The sequence below is a fragment of the Balearica regulorum genome, chromosome 2 (genome assembly GCF_011004875.1).
Source record: "Balearica regulorum gibbericeps isolate bBalReg1 chromosome 2, bBalReg1.pri, whole genome shotgun sequence".
NCBI lineage: Eukaryota > Metazoa > Chordata > Aves > Gruiformes > Gruidae > Balearica > Balearica regulorum.
In genome coordinates this window covers 146,981,926-147,001,723 of record NC_046185.1, presented here as the reverse complement: position 1 = coordinate 147,001,723, position 19,798 = coordinate 146,981,926, and the positions used below count along the sequence as shown (strand labels likewise).

The following is a 19,798-nucleotide window of genomic DNA, read 5'->3' as shown; positions in this document are numbered from 1 at the left end:
GAAAACAGTATCAAGTGAAAATTAAAGATATGTTCATCACTGTTAGCCTCCCAGTAAAAGAAGTCTTCCACATTTGCATGGCAAGCCTACAAAATCCTTTGAGAGAAACAGTATCTGTGATGGAGGGATGTTGTATTTCTCTAGCATCATTAAATATGAATGGCAGGTAGCACTCATCCTCTGGATTTTCTTCAGCAAGAACCGCAACACACACAGATGAAGGGTTTCAAAAATCAATATGCTCTCCAGCACTGCCGATAAGCTCCCAAGTTACAGAAGACTTTGCGACATATGGATTCTTCCGCTGTGAGTATCTGTTGTACTCTACCTCCTCTACAAAGCTGGGCATCAAGGTTTTTTGCAAAATGCCTGTGTGTTGTAGTAGGGATTTACAATGGAATCCGATAACGTGTAAAACCACAACTCAGTTATCTTATTGTGCTGGGAAGACTTTTAAAAAAAAAAAAAAGCGGCGGCTGTGACAGAACACAAAACCTGAATTCAATAAACTTGGTAAGGGTGATGTACTTGTGAGGTTACGACACTTTAATGCCATTAATCTGGCAGGAAATATGGCCCTGGAAAAATACCATTTTATGTATGTCCATTTACAAGCATTCATTTTCTTCCTGAATGTTGCCACATATGAGTGTTAGAGGGCGAGCTCTGATCCATTTTGCTTCACAAGAGCTTGGAAGTCAGCTGAATGGAGATACTGCAAGGGGATCTACTGGTAAGCCAAGGAAAGATCAGCTATGTGAACCTTCCTATATTTGAGACATCCTCCACTTCACCTGCTAAAATAATTAGAAAAATGATTGATCTGTGTCATGCCTGAGTGAATTGTTACAAGTATGGCCAGATGGGGATTACAGGGGGCAAAAAACAAATCATAAAATCAACATGCAATTCAAAGATATGATTTACCAACTAGCGACTTCCATGTTTATGCAAGAGGAAACATAATTAGTACCTTGCAAACCGGGAAGCTTAAAAACCAACAAGCACAAAACACACCTCTCAGAAAGCATTATTATTTGACTCATGCTGTAGAGACACCATTGTCTCTATAGATGGGTTTTATATTGCTTTGCTTTTGTTATTGTGTAAGATATCAACCCAAAATCTGAAAGCTGTTTTGTTTGTTTGAGAGTGAGCTCCTCACAACTGGAAAATACATAGCGCTGTTGCTTTGGAAGCAGAATAAAAAGACTGAAAATGTTAAGCTTAGCTTATTCCAAGCTGTCTTTTATTGAAAAATAGGATGTAGATTTTATTAAGAAAACCTCAAACCTAATACTTAACCCCCGCCAAAATCAGTAAAAATACAATAAAATTATAATAAACACTTGCTATCTGTGTAAAAAGACAAAATCAATTCAGCCAGTGTGTTTATGCAGAAGCACTAAAATAAAATAGTAGAATAGCAGAATTCCCACAAATCATCACAGATGGAGACCTTTGGTACCAATCAATCACAATATAACATTATGGTCAAATTCTGCTCTCCCAACATTTCTCAGAAACCAAAAGCAGCTTTAAAGACAGAACTGGTGCTCACTTGGATTTACGTTACATCCATATGAAGGCAATCTGGCAGTTATTTTTTTAAACAAGCAATCAGAGGTTGAATGAAACTGTAAAACAGAGGGAGAATGTCCCAATATTTCACTTAGATGGATTTGATCTATGTTACTCTTCTTTGGAAGATCAACAATCAAATAGTATGGGCAAATTCTCTTAATGACCAACCTGGAACTGTTTTCCACTTTCTTATTTCTCTAGGGCCTTTTCTCCTTCATGCCTGGATATCACTCTTCATAAAGACCAGGCAAAAACTCACAAATGGAGGTACGTACCCAAGCATTTAAAAAATAATTTATATTTTTTTCAATACTACCTCATTTTCTAGTTCTCCAACAAGAACTGCTACAACATGGGACTTCACATCACTGTTTTCCAGCAGAGAATAAACATCCTCAAGAGACTATCTTCAAAAGTCAGACAGGACAGGGTCCAGCCGAAGGAGAGGGGAAAAAGCTGGCTTTCATGTGCTGACAGATACACAAATAAGACCAGGAGATTCTCTTCCCCTATCAATGCTTGAGTACACTGAAATAAACATCTTCATTTCTTTTACTTACCCCCAATCAAAGATAACAAAATGAATAAAAAAGTAGATTGAATTAATTTCTACCTCAACCTGGGTGCTGTTGTCACGTCCCTCTTCAAGCAGCAGATCCGTGAAACCCCCTGGCTCAGAGGAATCCTGCCCCATGCTGGCTCTGTTGGTGTCGACTGATTTGAGAGACTCTGACTGCCTTCTCCACCTGTGGCTGCTTACATGTGAATCCACTCGCACATTCTCCTCCACTCCAGGGAAGTTCTGAACAACTTCATAAAACACACCTGCATGACAAAAAAAAAAAAAAAAAAAAAGAAAAACAAAACAGAAACCAAGATAATGAGTGGAACTTTGGTTCATAACCAAAAAACTAGGAATAGTAATCTTTTAATAAATGTTTTGAACCACTCTATAGCTATAGCATAGCCAGTCAGATCTCTGATAAAGCCTCTACAACAGCATAAGAGTTTAAAAGAATAAATAGCATATTATACTTCCACAAAATTAAAGAATTTGGACTAAGTTTTGTAGACTCCTCTAAACATCCCAAATGTTTTATTTTCCTGCTTATTTTATGTCTGGGAAAAAGGTTTCCCTGTAACTTTTCTAACTTTGAAACTTGCCTACTCATAGGTGGTCATTTTTCAAAATAAAATAAATCTAAGAAACAAAATCAGTTAGTTAGTCATCTAACAAAACAAAAGTAGAAGAGGCAGGGAAACACTGGTATGGACTTAGCTTTTGCTGCTGATCTTATGTAGAAAGTGCTTGGAAGCCATGGTGAAAGGTGAATAAACATGAGGCATGACCCTCCCATAAACATCTGTTCCAGTGCAAAAACAAAGCTGCCCCATTCTATAAGTGATAAATGCGAATGTTGTGTGAAGCCTGCAGACACCCACCGTATCCCCTGCAAAGGGTAAGCAGTTGGGAGGTGTGTTTTACACATTCCTTTTGGACTTTACGCATGCTCATTCTTAACTTTTCCATGCTAGTAAAACTGTCACCAAGACAAAACCATAAATTCTTCAGTAGTTTCCAGTTTGCCCAGTCCAAAAGCCAATCAAAGTATATTTTGTTAACTTATTTCAGTTAACACCATCAAGAGGGGGTAGAGTAATTTTGCATACTTTGCACTAAAAATCAGATATGCTTTTCATACTGTCTTTGGGTCTACAAGGAGAAGTAGAGGTGTGTTCTGTGCTTCTCATGTGCCAGGAAGAAAGGGATCTTGTTAAAAAAACCACAGAACTGTGAGGTTCCAAATGAACTCTCAAGAGAAGTGGCAAAGTAAAAGAAAAATACTGAGAAAGGATAGATTGGTAAATAAATGATTTGTAGAAATATTTCCATTGCTTCTGTTTGGCAGAAGCTTCTGAGCAAAGGCAGGCATCACTTACTAAGCATCGCATATGTTGTCTAGGTACAGAAGAGATGGAAAAATAGAAAATTACCCATCAAAGGTTTAAATAAGAAGTAAGATTTTCCTGCATCATAGCAGGAACAAGTACAGGGGTCACGGATGTAGGAGAATCTGCCAGACATTGTTCTTGACAGACCAGACAGGGTTACAGTACAGAAACAGTCCCCAATATACTTTAGACTTTGTATGATTCCATTTTTCTATCAAATTCCCCAAAATCTACTAAACTTATTTCTCAAGCTATTCAATCACTCTCAACCATGCTGAAATTAAGGTGAGCCAAAGACACTTTGTCACCTAGAGAAATCACAATTTAATAGAGATGCAAAATGAGCAATCTCAGGCCATAACTTTCCTCAGACCCAAAGTAATCAGGCTTCTTTTATTTTAATTGGTGGCTTTCTGAAACCTGTTTCCTTGCATTTCTTAAAAGCCTTAGAACATTTGTCTTCATCAAATTGCCACCACGCTTCCTGTTTTATCAAGCAATCAGCTGCCAGATGCAGAGGGACAGCTCAGCAGATGAACTAACTTATTCCTCTGCAGTCCTTATCAAAACCTACTCAAAGCTGCCCTCCCTGCTTCAGCTTGGAGGCACTCACCACGCTGTTACGGGGATAAGGGCATCACAAAGCTGACGGGCACAGCGAACTGCTCAGATACAATTGCTCTTGGTGGCTCAAAACCAACATTCAGAGAGGCAAAAACCATATTTATCCTCATTTTGCACTCCCACTGTAGCCTACTCCTTATGGCCAACAATCAACGCGTTGAGGCAATCACCTAAATTAGAAAATGTGAAAGTTATGGGAGGGTTTTAAATCCTATGACCTCAGGCTGAGCCTTGTCTGTAAAATAAAGCAATTATACTTTTTTCTCCCCCATTCTAAATAGAAATGAATATGGTTTCAAAGCTTTAAGGTGTTGTATCATAAACTGCTTTTTAAAATAATAATGATATAGTGCTGGAAAGAAGGAGGAAATAAGCACGTTCAGATATTTCCAACCGCTTGGAAATTCTACACATTTTTCTCCATAATTTTCTTTTATAGTATAATTGCGTCATGGCATCTGCAAAATTTGGCATGGACCATTCCCCATTAGAGAAATCTTTGATGTTGTCAGTGCACAACTTTTATCCTGCTTCAACCATTTTAATTAATTATTTTTCTCTTGAAATACAGAAAATGTTCTAAAACATACTGTTACTGCACTATTACACTGATAAATATTATATGTACAAGCTATACTGACATAAAGAAGCTTTATAATCATCTAACAGTATTTAGAATACATTAGATCCTTCTACATTTACTAACAGAAAGAATTAAAAGCATGAACTGGTAATGTTTTCAGTTTAAAATTAGTCTTTGGGTTTTCTCCACCATTAGCCCTGAAAGCTTCTATCAGTGTTACCACTAGACTAGTTAACTGTCCTGGGCTGGCAGAGTGGGAATACTGAAGCTAAAACATGAGGTAAAATCTGGATGTGTTTTCAGGGAATAAAGACAGAATTTACTGTAGGCTTCTTCCATCCTTACACCTTTTCCTTAAGCTATTGGGGATGGAGTGAGAGAGGTGATGGGCCTGACCAGACCACCTCTGATCCAGCATGGTGTCTCCGGTTTATCCTGATACACCTCTAATCCTAAGAAAGTGACAAACAAGATTTTTTTAAAGTGAATTGAACAGGGTGTTTTCTGTTCATTTTATGTAAATATAATTGAAATAAGTAATTTATATACATTCTCAGATAATTGATAAATTAATTTTCAAGTTCTAAACACAGGCAGCTCATGAAGAAAAAGCATTCAGAGACCTAAAATTCCAATACTTTACAAGTTAGAATTATTTCATGTTTCTGGTTGAAATCTCTGTGTAGCTAATAAGTCACATAAAAGGCATTTTAGAGGAAATGTACCAAAGTATTATACTCTTATCTTTCAGATCTCGGAGTTCGCACCTAATTAACACTGAAGGAGAGCATGTCATTCAAATCAATTGGAAAGCAGCCAAATGCTGTAAAATCTGATTAATAATAAAATCATAATATTGGCAAACACAGATGTTTGAGTAGTAACTTGTTCAACCTGTATGAACAGAGACTCAGAACTACAATAAGCGTTTAAATCTGTTAAAATTGGAACTACAGTTTTCAACAGACATTTTTATGTGCAAACCGCAAGAGTGTTATACATAGTCCTGTCACTGGCATGCAAATCCCTCGGTGTGAAGGTCTGTAGAGCTGATATTGTACTGTAATATTTTGGAAGTAGTAAAAATAGAGTACAGAACTTTCTGATGAACATGTAATTAAGCTGGTGTTTTGGTCTGATCCTTCAGCTCTTGCCCTTGAAGTTTTAATAAAATTAGCAATGAAAATCATATGTCTGCAGCTCCTTTCGCCCTCGGGTTAAATTAAAATTCAAGATTTCAACTCTGTGCTGAATTAACCTAGAAAGGCAGTGGGTGGGGGTAAGGGAAACAATTCTATAAAAAGCTTTCACTGCTCTGAGACAATTTGGAGTTAATGACCAACTGTTGGCAAGTTCAGAATCTCTTGCTGCACTTGTCCAATTCAGCCCTTCGTAGTCACTGTGATTGATTAGAATTACCACGAAAGGCTTTAAGGGAATAGGGGCAACTGGAAAGACCTAAGCTGAATATTTAGAGAGGAGACTAAGAAAGAGGAATAGGTGAAAATTAGACGGGCTCACTTCCGCTCACATCTAAGACATGTGCTTCAAATTTCCTTCTGTACAAGTTTACATGCTCACAGGAAAAAGACTTTTAAAAGATCTTGGCATCTATTGCCTAAACAACCATGTAACCAGACAATAGTTTTTTGACTACCTTAGCTTGCATTTTAACAAGTACTAAACAAGCTTTTAAACTGTATTAAGCTAACCTGATGGAGGGCACATGACCAAAATCTGTATCTTCTTGTACATCAGGACTTGACTTTTGAAGTGGCTCTGCCAGTCTGAGTTTTGGGCAGGAAGATGTGTGTCCTGTACTACAGAATACACGGAACTGCTTATATCATTACCATAAATCAATGCTGAAGTGGACGACACCTGAATACATAGAGAAGTTTGTCTACTTCAATATTGCCAATTATGCAAGCAGGTCTTACAGATTGGAAGTGCGGATTGGACTATACAAGAAAGATTTGCTGAAAGGGAAGAAGCTGCCTGACTATGGTGGGGGCGCAGGTTCTCTGCTTTGTCAAGCCTGCCCTCAAACAAAAAGGGAAAAATTCTAAGTAAATAAAACCAAAATGAAACAGCAGAGCTGACAAGTGAGACAGCTCTGATTTAGTAGGGAAATGTGGTCTGCATAAAGCTTTATTGGAATGAAGATCTAGCTCTCACTTTACAAGAAAAAAGAAACATTCAAAATTTTATGGACAGCCATGTAACTAAACAGGAAAGAAGCCCTATTTTGAAACAAAAAAGGCAAATAGGTAAATCATCTACCACTCATTCAACTGGTTTTGTTTTTTTCCCCCTTTTCTGTGAGGTCAAACAGAGGTTTGTGAAATGTTTCAGCACATCAGAATTTCAGAATTGCATTTCTGAAAAACATGTGTTAATTACATTTTATGATTGCACATATTTAGGCCAACTCTGCAATTTGACTAATTTCATAAATGCACCATAATCAACAAGAATTTTTTTTTTTTTTTGGAAGCCCAGAAATACACACACATTGAAATCTCTATTCAACAGATAGCTTGTGAGGTACAGTATAATCTTTCTAAATCTGTCACAGCCCAAATGCCAGCAAAATTAAATATCAAATATACAAATTTATTCATCAAGGAACGAAAAATGCCATCATACTCCTTTAACTTAAGTAACTTTCTATAGCCCATCTCATGAATCTTTATTTCTACTATGACCATTTTATTAGGAAAGATGAGAAACCAACAAACGATGGTGGAAGATATAAATACCAGACCCATGAAGTGACAGACTTTTCAAAGCATAAACGTTTCTGTAAAGGATTCTCCAAGTAGAGTGCTCATACACTGAATGCCCAATATCACAGCAAAATCAATCATACTTCTTGTAAGAAAAAGAATTTCCAGTTTAAATTATCTCTGTCTATGACCAGCTCAACACTACAAAGACTTCTTTTTCTGCTGTACCTGATACATGGGACTAGGGCCAATTCCATCTTTCTGACCTTAATTTAGGAAAGAAATAACACATATGCTTGACTTTCAATATGTTCATGATAATGATGGGATAAGTTTCTTAACAAATTCATACATAACATCATTTGTAAAAACTATCCCACAGTGACAATGAACACTCCAAAACCTGTGTCACTTTGGATCGTGATTTTAAAAACAACAAAAGGCCACACCCTGACATTTTCTTTTTAAAATTCTTTCTGCTAAAAGAATTTTAATATTATGTGTGAGAATGATGCTTCAGATGATCCTGTTTTCACCAAGCAGGGGATGAGAATTTGTGTGGCCTGCAAAGGGAGTCAGAGATTAACAATATTAAAATACTGAATGATGGCAGATTATGATCATGGTACTGAAACTACTACTGTTGAACTGTATGCTCAGAACAGCAAATAGTGTCTACAATAATAACACCATCTTGATACATGTTTTTCTTGTAATTATACAATAAATAGCTACTAAGACTCATGCCTAATAGAGAGTTAGTATCAATGATAATAGTTACTCTGGCAGGGAAATAACATAACTGGCAATTTCCTTACACATGCATTTTATCAACAATATGCATTCCGACTTCTGGCTTCACAACCTCTTTCTATTCAGTAATTATTTTTCACCACCATAAGTGGTCCCAAAGAGCTTATTACCACACTGCTAGAACTTTATCCTCATCACAAGTAGAACTGCTGCAGGGTTTTTTTTATATGTTTGTTTGGGGGGTTGTTTATTTGTTTGTTTTAAAATTGTATGATTTACTTTCTTTTTGCAATTTATGTAATCATACTGGGAAATTAAATTGGTACTGGTAAAGTCAAGAGTCTGAGTCCACTGGTAACAATACTGTAACTTTGATTAGTGTACATTCACACTGAGGAAATATTCTCTAATTCCAGCTTCACTCATACTCTCCAGCTACATAAAACCACAATAATTCGACATACACGTTGAATTTATAAGCAATCTGATTATAGCTTCATAATGTATTATGGATACATTTTGCTACTCTTCCTGTCAGTTCCACTCAGGGACCAGGACTTAAGTTTATTGCTAACTGGATGCATGCAGAACAACAAAAATGACAACTCATGCCTCAAGGAAGGCTTGTTTGAAGATGCTGGGTAATAAGAGAAGGGAGAATGAGTTTTGGTCAGTAAACAGCGATATTGGTCATCATCAAAAACCTAACTAGTATCAAGATTTTGAAGTGATTATAGTAAGATGAAGGTTTAAAAAGGAAAAAAACCCCATAAGTTATCATTTGAAGTGCTTATTTTTTTACATTGCACACAATCTACACAGATTCAAGTTGCTTTCACAACTGAGGTTTAAACAGTGACACGAGTCTAGGGAATGCTGATGATAACAGAAGTGGAAGGCATATAACATTTCACACCTACTAGGCTCTTACATGTCTCATGCGCATCTGCATCCCACAGGCGCAGACCTTCTGTATTACTTTTGGAACAGTAAAAATACAATTATATTTATGCTAACAATGCAGAGTATAATCCTTTATTGCAACCCTCCACTTTCTGAGACAGGGAAACAATCACTTTGAAAGGAAACCACAGAAAATTAAGAAGGAATTGATTCTGGTCTAGCCTTTCCTTACAGAAGAAGACGCTCTAATAGGCTTAGATGATACCTATCCAAGGCAAATTCAATTTGAGTACTACTCAGCATCCCTACTAACAAACAAACAGAAAAGCCAGAACTGTCTATTTCTGATTTAAGACTCCACAGACGTGCCATTACTAATGAGATATTTTCCAGAGCTTTCAGGTGGATCAGGTCAGAGAGCTGGACCTCATGGAACACATGAGAAAATTCAAAAACACGCTATTAGTACCTATCTAAATTCAGTATACAGTGCACTACTGAAACAGTTTATCCAATTGAAAAATGGGAAAGTAAAGAGTTTTCTTTCTCCTTAAGTGCTGTTTGTCTCACCTGCTGTAAATTCAGTATAGCTTCTCTTCACATAGCTTTCATCTTTGCTATATGTACGATCACTTTTTTTACAACTGGCCTTCAACCATTTTTGAGCTGAAGATCCCTAAAAATTTCCTACTATTGTAGACTTAAGCCTACGCAAAGGAATACTTCTCAGTTCTCCCTTTCCTCTCCTCCTTTCCAGCAAACAGTTTGGCATTTTAGAAGGGAAGCCTGACTCTCCTAATCTCACCCGACTAGCAGAAAAGAGGTGCTTCCTGATACATTGAACAGTCCTGGGATTCTTCCTTCTGGCTGTTTACTTTCAGCTACCCATATTCAGCATGGTTAACATCACTTAATGTTTGCACACCATACAAATAGGTTTCATATCCACATTCCCAGTAGCACTTCCAATAATTATTAGCAATGCAGATACCCAAGTGTACCTAGACGAATATTTATCACATACTAAGTTTCCACATAAAGGAAAATGAAGCATGTCTGTAATGTTTTTATGTCCCTGGCACCCAACTCAAAACATTCATAATTGTATTTTCTTGTGGATTATCAAACTACAGCATAGAAAAACAGGAAGTTAACATGTTTTAAATTATCTGAGGTTTTCTGATTAACCATCGTAGCAATAATGTCAAAATGTTAATTCATGTGTAATTTATGCTTCTTCTGTCCAAACCTCACTATATCACAGACCCTCACTAAGCCACAAAATTATTTGTGGTAAGAGCAGCAAAAAAATAAAGAATTCAACAAAAAATTGTCCTGCTAAAAGAAATGGAGATCTCTCCATAATATTCTATTTATATGCAAATTTTTGCTTTTCTAGCCTAGATTCAAAGGTTTTCCAGAGAATACTAATACCAACTCTACCTTATTTAAGCACATTGGACAAAAGTTTATAAAGGTTTTTTTTTCTATTTGATAACTGGATTACAGTATGATTGCTAATGTTGGACAGCAGCATTTAGAGCCGTCTCCAACATGTCCACCTCACAGTTCCAATTTGAAAGTGTCTTTCTTTTTCCTGAAGGATCCAGCAAACCTGTGCACTAGAACCACCCAAGGATGCCAGCCCCACGGTGGGTCAGCTTCTCCTCTAGATCCACGCTTAACCAGAACAAGCAAGTAATCCATTCAGCTAGGAGAAGTGCACCAATGTGCTTAAATGTAGATGATAAAAATAGAGTGAAGAAGTTAGATGGACAATTCTGTAGTCACACCATTGGGTCTAATTTCTGTTTCTGAGTAGCAGAGAAAAGCATACAAAAATGAAATAGTGATTCATAATTTGAACTGTAGTGCAGGTGGTTTTGTCATCAATCCTCCCAGTTAAAGGGAAGGGGTTTGAAAGGGTCAGTCAAATCTGGCAAGTTAACAAATGGTTACAGGACTGGTGCCACAGCCAGAGATTAAGCTCACTTTAAGAAACTTGGTCTACTGGGGGGTGATGGGGTTCATCTGTCAGAGAAGGGGAAGAGCATCTTTGGTCATAGGCTTGCCAAGCTGGTGAAGAGGGGTTTAAAGTAAAATTGTTGGAGGAGGGGAACCTCAATCCATCCCACTCCTACCAGTTTGATGCCAGTGCCCACAACAGATGCCCAGAGCTGGGAGAAGGATCACAGCTCAGCAGGAAAGCACCTGAAATGCAGCACAAAGGAATTGCAGCCACTCTAGCCAGTCAGTCAGCTTCATCAGGGGCCCAACTGAAATGCCCCTAGGCAAAGGCACATAGCATGGGGAGTAAACAAGAGGAGTTAAAGACATACACACACCTGCAGGGCTGTGATCTTAATTGGCATCACAGAAATGTGGTAGGATGGCTCCTATGACTGGAGTGTTGGAATGGAAGGATAGAGGCTCTTTAGGAAGGACAGGCAGGGGAGAGGAGGAGGGGTGTCGCCCTCTATGTCAATGACCAGCTGGAGTGCATGGAGCTCCACCTGGGGATGGATGAGGAGCTGACCAAGAGCTTATGGGTCAGGATTAAAGGGAGGGCAGGGACAGGGGACACTATAGCAGGGGTCTGCTACAGGCCACCTGACCAGGAAGACCAAGTGGATGAGGCCCCCTATAGACAGATATAGAAGCAGCCTCATGTTCACAAGCCTTGGTCCTCACAGGGGACCTCAACCACCCCAATATCTGTTGGTGGGACAACACAGCAGGGCATAAGCAATCCAGGAGGTTCCTGGAATGCACTGATGATAACTTCCTCCTCCAAGTGACAGAGGAGCCGATGAGGAGAGGTGCCATGCTGGACCTTGTTCTCACCAACATAACAAGGAGGCGCTGGTGGGGAATGTGAAGCTCAAGGGCAGCCTTGGCTGCAGTGACACCATGAAATGGTGGAGTTCAAGATTCTCAGGGCAGCGAGGAGGGCACACAGCAAGCCCACTGCCCTGGACTTCAGGAGAGCAGACTTTGGCCTCTTCAGGGATCTGCTTGGTAGAGTACCATGGGACAAAGCCCCGGAGGGAAGAGGGGCCCAAGACAGCTGCTTAGTATTCAAGGATCACCTACTCCAAGCTCAGGAGTGATGCATCTTAACAAAGAGGAAATCAGGCAAAAAACTCCCGGAGGCCTGCATGGATGAACAAGGAGCCTCCTGGACAAACTCAAAAGCAAAAAGGAAGCCTACCAGAGGTAGAAGCAAGAGCAGGTAGCCTGGGAGGAATACAGAGAAACTGTCCGAGCAGCCAGGGATCAGGTTAGGAAAGCTAAAGCCTTGATAGCATTAAATCTGGCCAGGGACATCAAGGGCATCAAGAAAAGCTTCTATAGGTATGTCAGTGCTAAAAGGAAGACTAGGGAAAAGGTGGGCCCTCTCTGGAAGGAAATGGGAGACCTGGTTACCCAGGATATGGAGAAGGCTGAGGTACTCAATGACTTTTTTGCCTCAGTCTTCACCGGCAAGAGCTCTAGCCACACTGCCTAAGTCACAGAAGGCAAAGGCAGGGGACTGGGAGGATGAAGATCTGCCCGCTGTAGGAGAAGATCAGGTTTGAGACCATCTAAGGAACCTGAAGGTGCACAAGTCTGTGGGACCTGATGAGGTACACCTGTGTATCCTGAGGGAACTGGTGGATGAAGTTGCTAAGGCACTATCCATCATATTTGAGAAGTCGTGGCAGACTGGTGAAGTTCCCACTGACTGGAAAAGGATAAACATAACCCCCATTTTTAACAAGGGAAAAAAGGAAGACCCAGGGAACTACAGGCCAGTCAGTCACACCTCTGTGCCCGGCAAGATCATGGAGCAGATCCTCCTAGAAACTATGCTAAGGCACACAGAAAATAAGGAGGTGATTTGTGACGGCCAACATGGCTTCACTAAGGGCAAATTGTGCCTGACAAAATTGGTGGATAAGGGAAGAGTGACTGACACTTGGACTTGTGCAAAGCATTTGACACTGTCCCACACAACATCCTTGTCTCTGCATTGCAGAGATACAGATTGGATGGACGGACCACTCAGTAGATAAGGAATTGGCTGGATTGTCACACTCATTGCAAGTTGCAGTCAACGGCTCGATGTCCAAAGTGAATACCAGTGACAAGTGGCGTTCCTCAGGGGTCAGTATTGGGACTGGCACATCTTTGTTGGGGACATAGACTGAGGGATTAAGCACACCCTCAGTAAGTTTGCCAATGACACCAAGCTGTGTGGTGTGGTCAATGTGCTGGAGGGAAGGGATGCCATCCAGAGGGACACTGACAGGCTTGAGAGATGGGCCCATGCGAACCGCATGAAGTTCAAGGCCAAATGCAAGGTCCTACACATGGGCTGGGGCAATCCCAAGCACAGCTACAGACTGGGCAGGGAGTGGATTGAGAGCAGTCCTGAGGAGAAGGACTTGGGGGTGTTGTTGGACAAGAAGCTCAACATGAGCCAGCAGTGTGCACTTGCAGCCCAGAAAGCCAACCGCGTCCTGGGCTGCATCAAAAGAAGCGTGACTAGCAGGTCAAAGGAGGTGATTCTCCCCCTCTGCTCCACTCTCGTGAGATCACACCTGGAGTACTGTGGAGTTGTTGAAGCAAGTCCAGAGGAGGGCCATGAATATGATCAGAGGGCTGGAGCACCTCTCCTATGAAGACAGGCTGAGACAGTTGGGGTTGTTCAGCCTGGAGGGGAGAACGCTCTGGGGAGACCTTGGAGCAGCGCTCCAGCGCCTAAAGGAGGCCTACAAGAAAGCTGGAGGGGGACTGCTTACAAGGGCATGTAGTCAGAGGATAAGGAGCCTTGAGCTGAAGGAGGGTAGATTTAGATTAGGTATCGGGAAAAAATTCTTCACTGTGAGGGTGGTGAGGTACTGGAACAGGTTGCCCAGAGAAGTTGTGGATGCCCCCTCCCTTGAAGTGTGTGCCCAAGTGGCATGGGGCTTTGAGCTGATTTCTGATCCCCCACTGATCTAGTGGAGGGTGTCCCTGCCCATGGCAGGGGGTTTGGAATTCAATGATCTTTAAGGTCCCTTCCAACCCAAACCATTCTTTGAATCTATGATTCTATGAACTGCAGCATATGTTTGGAACTCCTTTTGCAAGACCTGTTGAGGGACAAGAGAGCAAATATCTTGGATGTACCAAACTGTGTTAGCTTGGCTAATTTATGCCCTTCCCAGCATACAGTGGCAAACGCAACTTTGGTAGAAGGTTTACCTTCAGTTTTAGCCTGAGGAAAAGCCAGAGGCTAAGGGAGATGCAAGCTTATAGCTTTCAAAATGGATTTGCACAGACAGCACTAGCCTTTCTGTAGTCTGCAGAGACACAAAGCAGCAATTCCAGGGACACTACTCTGTCCGAGACAACATTGGTTAGCTCTCCACAAGCCTGTCACTCACTGGTGCTGGAGCAGCATCAGAGGGTTACTGGCTTCCTGGGTAGCCCTGTCAGGCTGACTTCGAGTCATGCACAGGGATCAAGGTCAGCATTCACACCAAAGGCAACCACGCTGGATTTGGTGTCTCAGGCAAAGAGATACAGACAGGAAAACAAAGCTCACATATCAACACCGTGGAGCTACCTATACATACATGTATATGCAGCATCACCTCACAGGCACAGAGTAAAATCTGAGCAACCTAGCACAGTAGAATTAAGAGAAGAAAAGCAGTATAATGCCTCATCGGGTACAACCGACACTGATGGACACACAGAACGAGGTCTTCCTCTCCTCCCTTCTCAGGAGTGCCCAACAGACTGTAATCACCTTTTAACAAGTTTGTCTGCAAATAGGGACAAACTCCTAGGCCCCTTACTCGCTCCTAATGGATTTCTTACTGAGTCTGTGGCAGTGGGCAAAAATACAGCTTACAGAAAGAGTGCCACTGCTCAGAACTCAGACCAACCTGGACACCTTCAAACAAGGCAGATCACGCAACTGAAACATGACACATTTCTCCTGCTGTGTCCTCAGTTCCCTCCGCTCCCCTCGCAGGAGTAGAAAGGAAGTGGTTTGTGGTGTTAGTCATTTCACAGAGCTCAGGATTTGGAAAACTGCAAAATGAACAAGCAATTGCCATTGCCCAGAAATGTGTAGCGGGGAATGCAATAATATCTGACATTATAAAAGCTAAAGAAAAAAAGCTGTATGACTTTTCTTCCATTGTGCTGGTAAAAGAGAGATTTTGAAGACGGGAAAATTAAAATTCACAACTGTTTGTGGAGACATAACTTGGACTTTCCTTCAGCTCAATGCTAAATGCACAAACTAATTTAAAATTTAAACCCTTTCATTTTCATTATGGATTAAATAAGGAAATTTTATATCTTCTTTCATTTTCTGCACACAAAGTTTTCCTAGACCAACAGTGATTCAGGGTTTAGAAAGATTATGCCAGCTGCAAGTAAATACATTAATCATTTGTGGAATGAATCAATTCATTTGATAAAAAGTGAAGGCTTAGTGCCAGAACTCCCTACACTGTGGTGTCAAGGCAGGGTTTTCATAAGATGTCCTGCAAAAAATAAAAGTAGTAAATTGGCGTGTTCAAACACAGAGTTGCTCCAAGGGTCAGGAAAAACAAAGATGGTCTCACCAGGCTTATGTGGTGGGGTTATGTGTTTAGGTCGGCGATGATTGAGAAATACATTAAATGTTAGTACTTCAAAATTCTCAAGATATTTTTGACCTCATTATTTTGGCTTTACAGATACATTGAATCATGCTTACTATGTTTTATTCCTGAGGCTTTTTTCTGTATAGATGGGATGGCCAAGAAATTACAATGACAATTTTTTTAAAAGAAGAGTTGGAAGCTTGTTTCGATGTCTCTTCATCCTAAACCCATAATTACTGTTCAATTTAAATTTCTCTATACATTTACTCAGCTCCCTCATTTCTATATCTTTTGTTCCAAAAGTACAGTACAAAACTTTAAAAAAGAAGATCTATTGCCTTCCATTTTCATCCATATGCATTAAGTAGGTATTTTCAGGACTTCTGAAAACATAATAGTGATTTTAAACACGGAGGGCTCCAATCTGGCCCAATGCTGTAAGTCAGCAGCATAGATATGGCCCTCTGTAGGACCAGCCAATAGAGAAGTTAGAACCTTTCAATTTTCCAGGAACCACAAGAGAAAACTAAGTAACTATAGTAAAAATATATGGTGTAGAGATGGATTCTATAACAGCAACCGAAAGCGTCCTGTGAAAGCCTGGGTTACTTAATTTATTACAGTATTTTTGCATAATAGTTCAATGGATGCTTCAGTTTTGCTCTCTGCAAGATGCAGATAATGATACTGGCTTTGTCTGTTAAACATATTCTGTGTTACTGATGACAAGTGCCAGATAATAGCTCTGTACTATTTTATTGCTGAAATGCCATTGTTCACTTCTTCCAGACTCTCTGTCACTGTGCAGGGGCAAGCTATTTTCTGTCTTATCAAACAAAGCTTAAATTTGTCACTGAAATTAAAATGGGTCTAAATGCCTTCAGCTTCTTTTCAGGAAAAAATTCTCATTTTTGCTTCATCAGGACATCTGCCGGAGAAAAACATCGTGTTTCTAGCACGTTAATGTGAGGAAATTAGAGCGGAGACTGTTCTTAAGCTCTGGCAGAAAATCTGCACTGCTAGACTTGATGTGGGAACAGAAGAAAAGAAAATAAATAAATCATATATTAACAAGGAATTGTTGTAGATATGTATTTAGAGTCAAAGAACAGCTGTATTAAACCTATCAAGAAGCAGAGACATAAAAATAGGAATTAAGCCAGTTAGAGATATGAATGATAGAAAGACATTCTTTGTTTGGCAGAAAAGAAATAATCCGTTTGAAAACTGGCAAAGATTTTGAGGAAAAAGAAGAGAAAATATTGCATCAATCTTGAAACTTGTCAAAGCAATGAAATTATCTAGCAAACATTTAATTGGACTGCCCAATATATGGAGTATTGAATATTGCCGTTCTCTTCTCCCAAAAGACAGAAAAACTAGTACTGTGGATTGTGCAGATACAGGGAGCAAAGTACAGGAAGGGCACATTTTCACAGTTTTTAGCTAACCAGCTGGACTGGAAGGACTCAACTCCTATAAAAACGGTTCAGAATTTACAAATAAAGAAGTATATTTTTTTAATATATTTTACATTTGACACTGCTTACATGCATTTCCATCATGCCTAAATAGAATGAGGGAAATGCATTGCTGGCATCTGCTTTTAATGCTAAGAACTTACATGGAACTTAGTTATTTGGATAGACACATTCTGGAAAAAGATTGAATAAAAGTGGGTTTTTTTCTTTATTATACACCTTCTAATTCTACCACAACATTCCCAAGGAAAAACATTAACAGCTTTGCAGCACTCCCACTGGGGTGGCTTTGCTAGCATGCTGTGTACGTACGTTTCATCTGTGCATTTTCTTAACAAGGAGCAGAGATGGAACTGCTGTGCTGCAAAGCACATGGTGTTTTGGAAGTTGTGTGGGGATGAGCCAACTCAAATGACATCACTCTACACTTAATGAAAGGACAGATTTACAACTCTCTGCTGTGCCTGTGCTTTTCTAAGTGGAAGATAGGACATTATGTAATGTTTGAAGATCATTACACATTGATGATCACATGAAGAGTATGGTATTTTACTTGTCAGAGGGCAAAAAAAGAACAGAGGCAACACACAGAACAAGACAGTTCAATACATTTCTTAAAAAAAAAAAACAAAAAACCCCAAACCCAACAAAACCAAGTGTGTTTAAGTGCTTTGGAGGGGCTTATTTTATAAATGGAGCTGAGCTTATAGGGGCTCAGACTTGGTAGACTCAGTGACTTAGATGCATGCAAACACTGCCCAGTGCCCCAAGAGAGCTGAAGGGATGGCTCTATGAGGAAGAGACCTTCTTCACAAGAAAGTTTGTCTTCTTCTTGGGTAATCACTATGTTGCAGAGCATTTACATTTCTGTTTAGTGACACACTCAAGCTGTTGCTCAGGCTCTTTATTATCACTGGTTAGAAGGCAAATTCGAAGAAGAATGTGGGAAAAATGACCGGAAATAAGAGCGAATATAGTGGGGTTTAAAAGTTTTTGGAGACCATGACATTTGAATGCTTATGTCCTCCTGGCTTAATAATCATAGACAGGATTAATCCACATACAGAATGATTTGTGAAAGTAAGTAAAAGTCAGTCGAAATGTGGCCAAAATAGGCCACAAAATAGTTAGACAGACTGATATATCCATAAAATATACTTGAAAAATCATCCCTGTTTCTTCTCGTTCTACCCACTACAGATTTTTTTCCTAACAAGCACATATTAATGCTTTTTTCCCTTTCCAAAAGAAGCACAGTGCCAGCAGTCAGCTATGATTCCTCAATACCCTGTTCTTGAGACTCAATGACAGTAAAGCACTAGTTGCACGAAAAGCCATCTTTTACAGCAGTCATATTTCTATGTTAATGCATCTTGCTGCCAATGTTTTAACCCACAGACTGGCTGACAGCCCATCCAGAGCCACAACAGCCACAGTAAGGTTTGGAAACCAACTCTTCACATCTTGCAACAGGGAATCAATTCAACAACAGCTAGACTTCATTCAGTGTTGTAAGAGTGCAATGCAAAGATTTACTTGATTCTTGAACTGAATATGACCCTAGAAATCATATGTACATTTCTCAAGAACATATTCATAATCATTTTGGTTTTGTTCCTAATTAGCTCAATGCAGAGAAGCAGTAGGGCACAAACTCTGTCTCTGTACCACATATATTCACACTATCAAACCACTTACATCTCATGCAAGTCTCAACCTGGTGAACTTAAATGGGGCTTTAACAGTCCCTAGACCTGCTCATCTTCCACAGGGCTGTCAGTTCCACTCCACTGAGGAGTTAATCTTAAATTAATCTGTCTTCCTGCTGAATACCGACTGCCTTCCTCAACATGTACACCTCATTTAATCCTGCAGAGAAACAGCTCGGTCACTACAGATACCTCATTCCATGTCTGAATTATAGAGGGATAAACTACCAATTCCTGGATGTCTAGGTGTCCTGGACAAGTGACTACTAAGCTTGCAAAGACTGGCTCTCCTTGTGCAGTATGTCCTACAGACCCCATCACTTCCAAAACCACTACAGTTAACAGGCCTGGTCTATGATATGTTCTCTTCAGACAAATGTAAGGACTGTGCTATCTAGCAGTAAAGGATGTAGTCAGGCTCAGTCAGTAAAAGACACTGGCAAACTACATGTCCCCTCCCCTTACTAAGAGCTGGCTTGGCCACCTTTCTTCCCTGCCTGAGCAGCTCACTTGCTCCTGCTTTACAGTTTCAGAAAGCATGCGCTCACTGTGACCAAACTGTCTCTCAAAATACAGAGTAAACTCTTTTCTTCTTAAATCAGGGCTGGTGACAGTCCCCATGGCTTTTATAAACTGCCTGTCCTGCCCTCTCTTTTGTTCCAATTAGTCTTCAATATTTTTTGGAACAGTTTCAAAAGCTGGACACCTTGCTAGGAGACAGAAGACCTCCTCCAGGGTAAAGGGAGCCTTGAACTCTCTGTGCCACTTCCCTGGATAGTGCTTAACCACTAAGACACTATGCAAATACAAGACACCAGTAATTGGGCTTAGAAGACAAACAGAGCTTTTC

General features: G+C 40.0%; 1 protein-coding gene across 1 annotated transcript in view; it reads right to left on the bottom strand.

Moving 5' to 3' along the window:
• The window catches only part of PLXDC2 (plexin domain containing 2), a 278,497-nt gene that overhangs the window by 146,569 nt on the left and 112,130 nt on the right, over positions 1-19,798 (bottom strand). Inside the window, exon 2 of the mRNA XM_075746340.1 lies at positions 2,198-2,409. Coding sequence (XP_075602455.1) covers positions 2,198-2,409 — 212 coding nt within the window. The remainder of the gene's footprint in view (positions 1-2,197; positions 2,410-19,798) is intronic.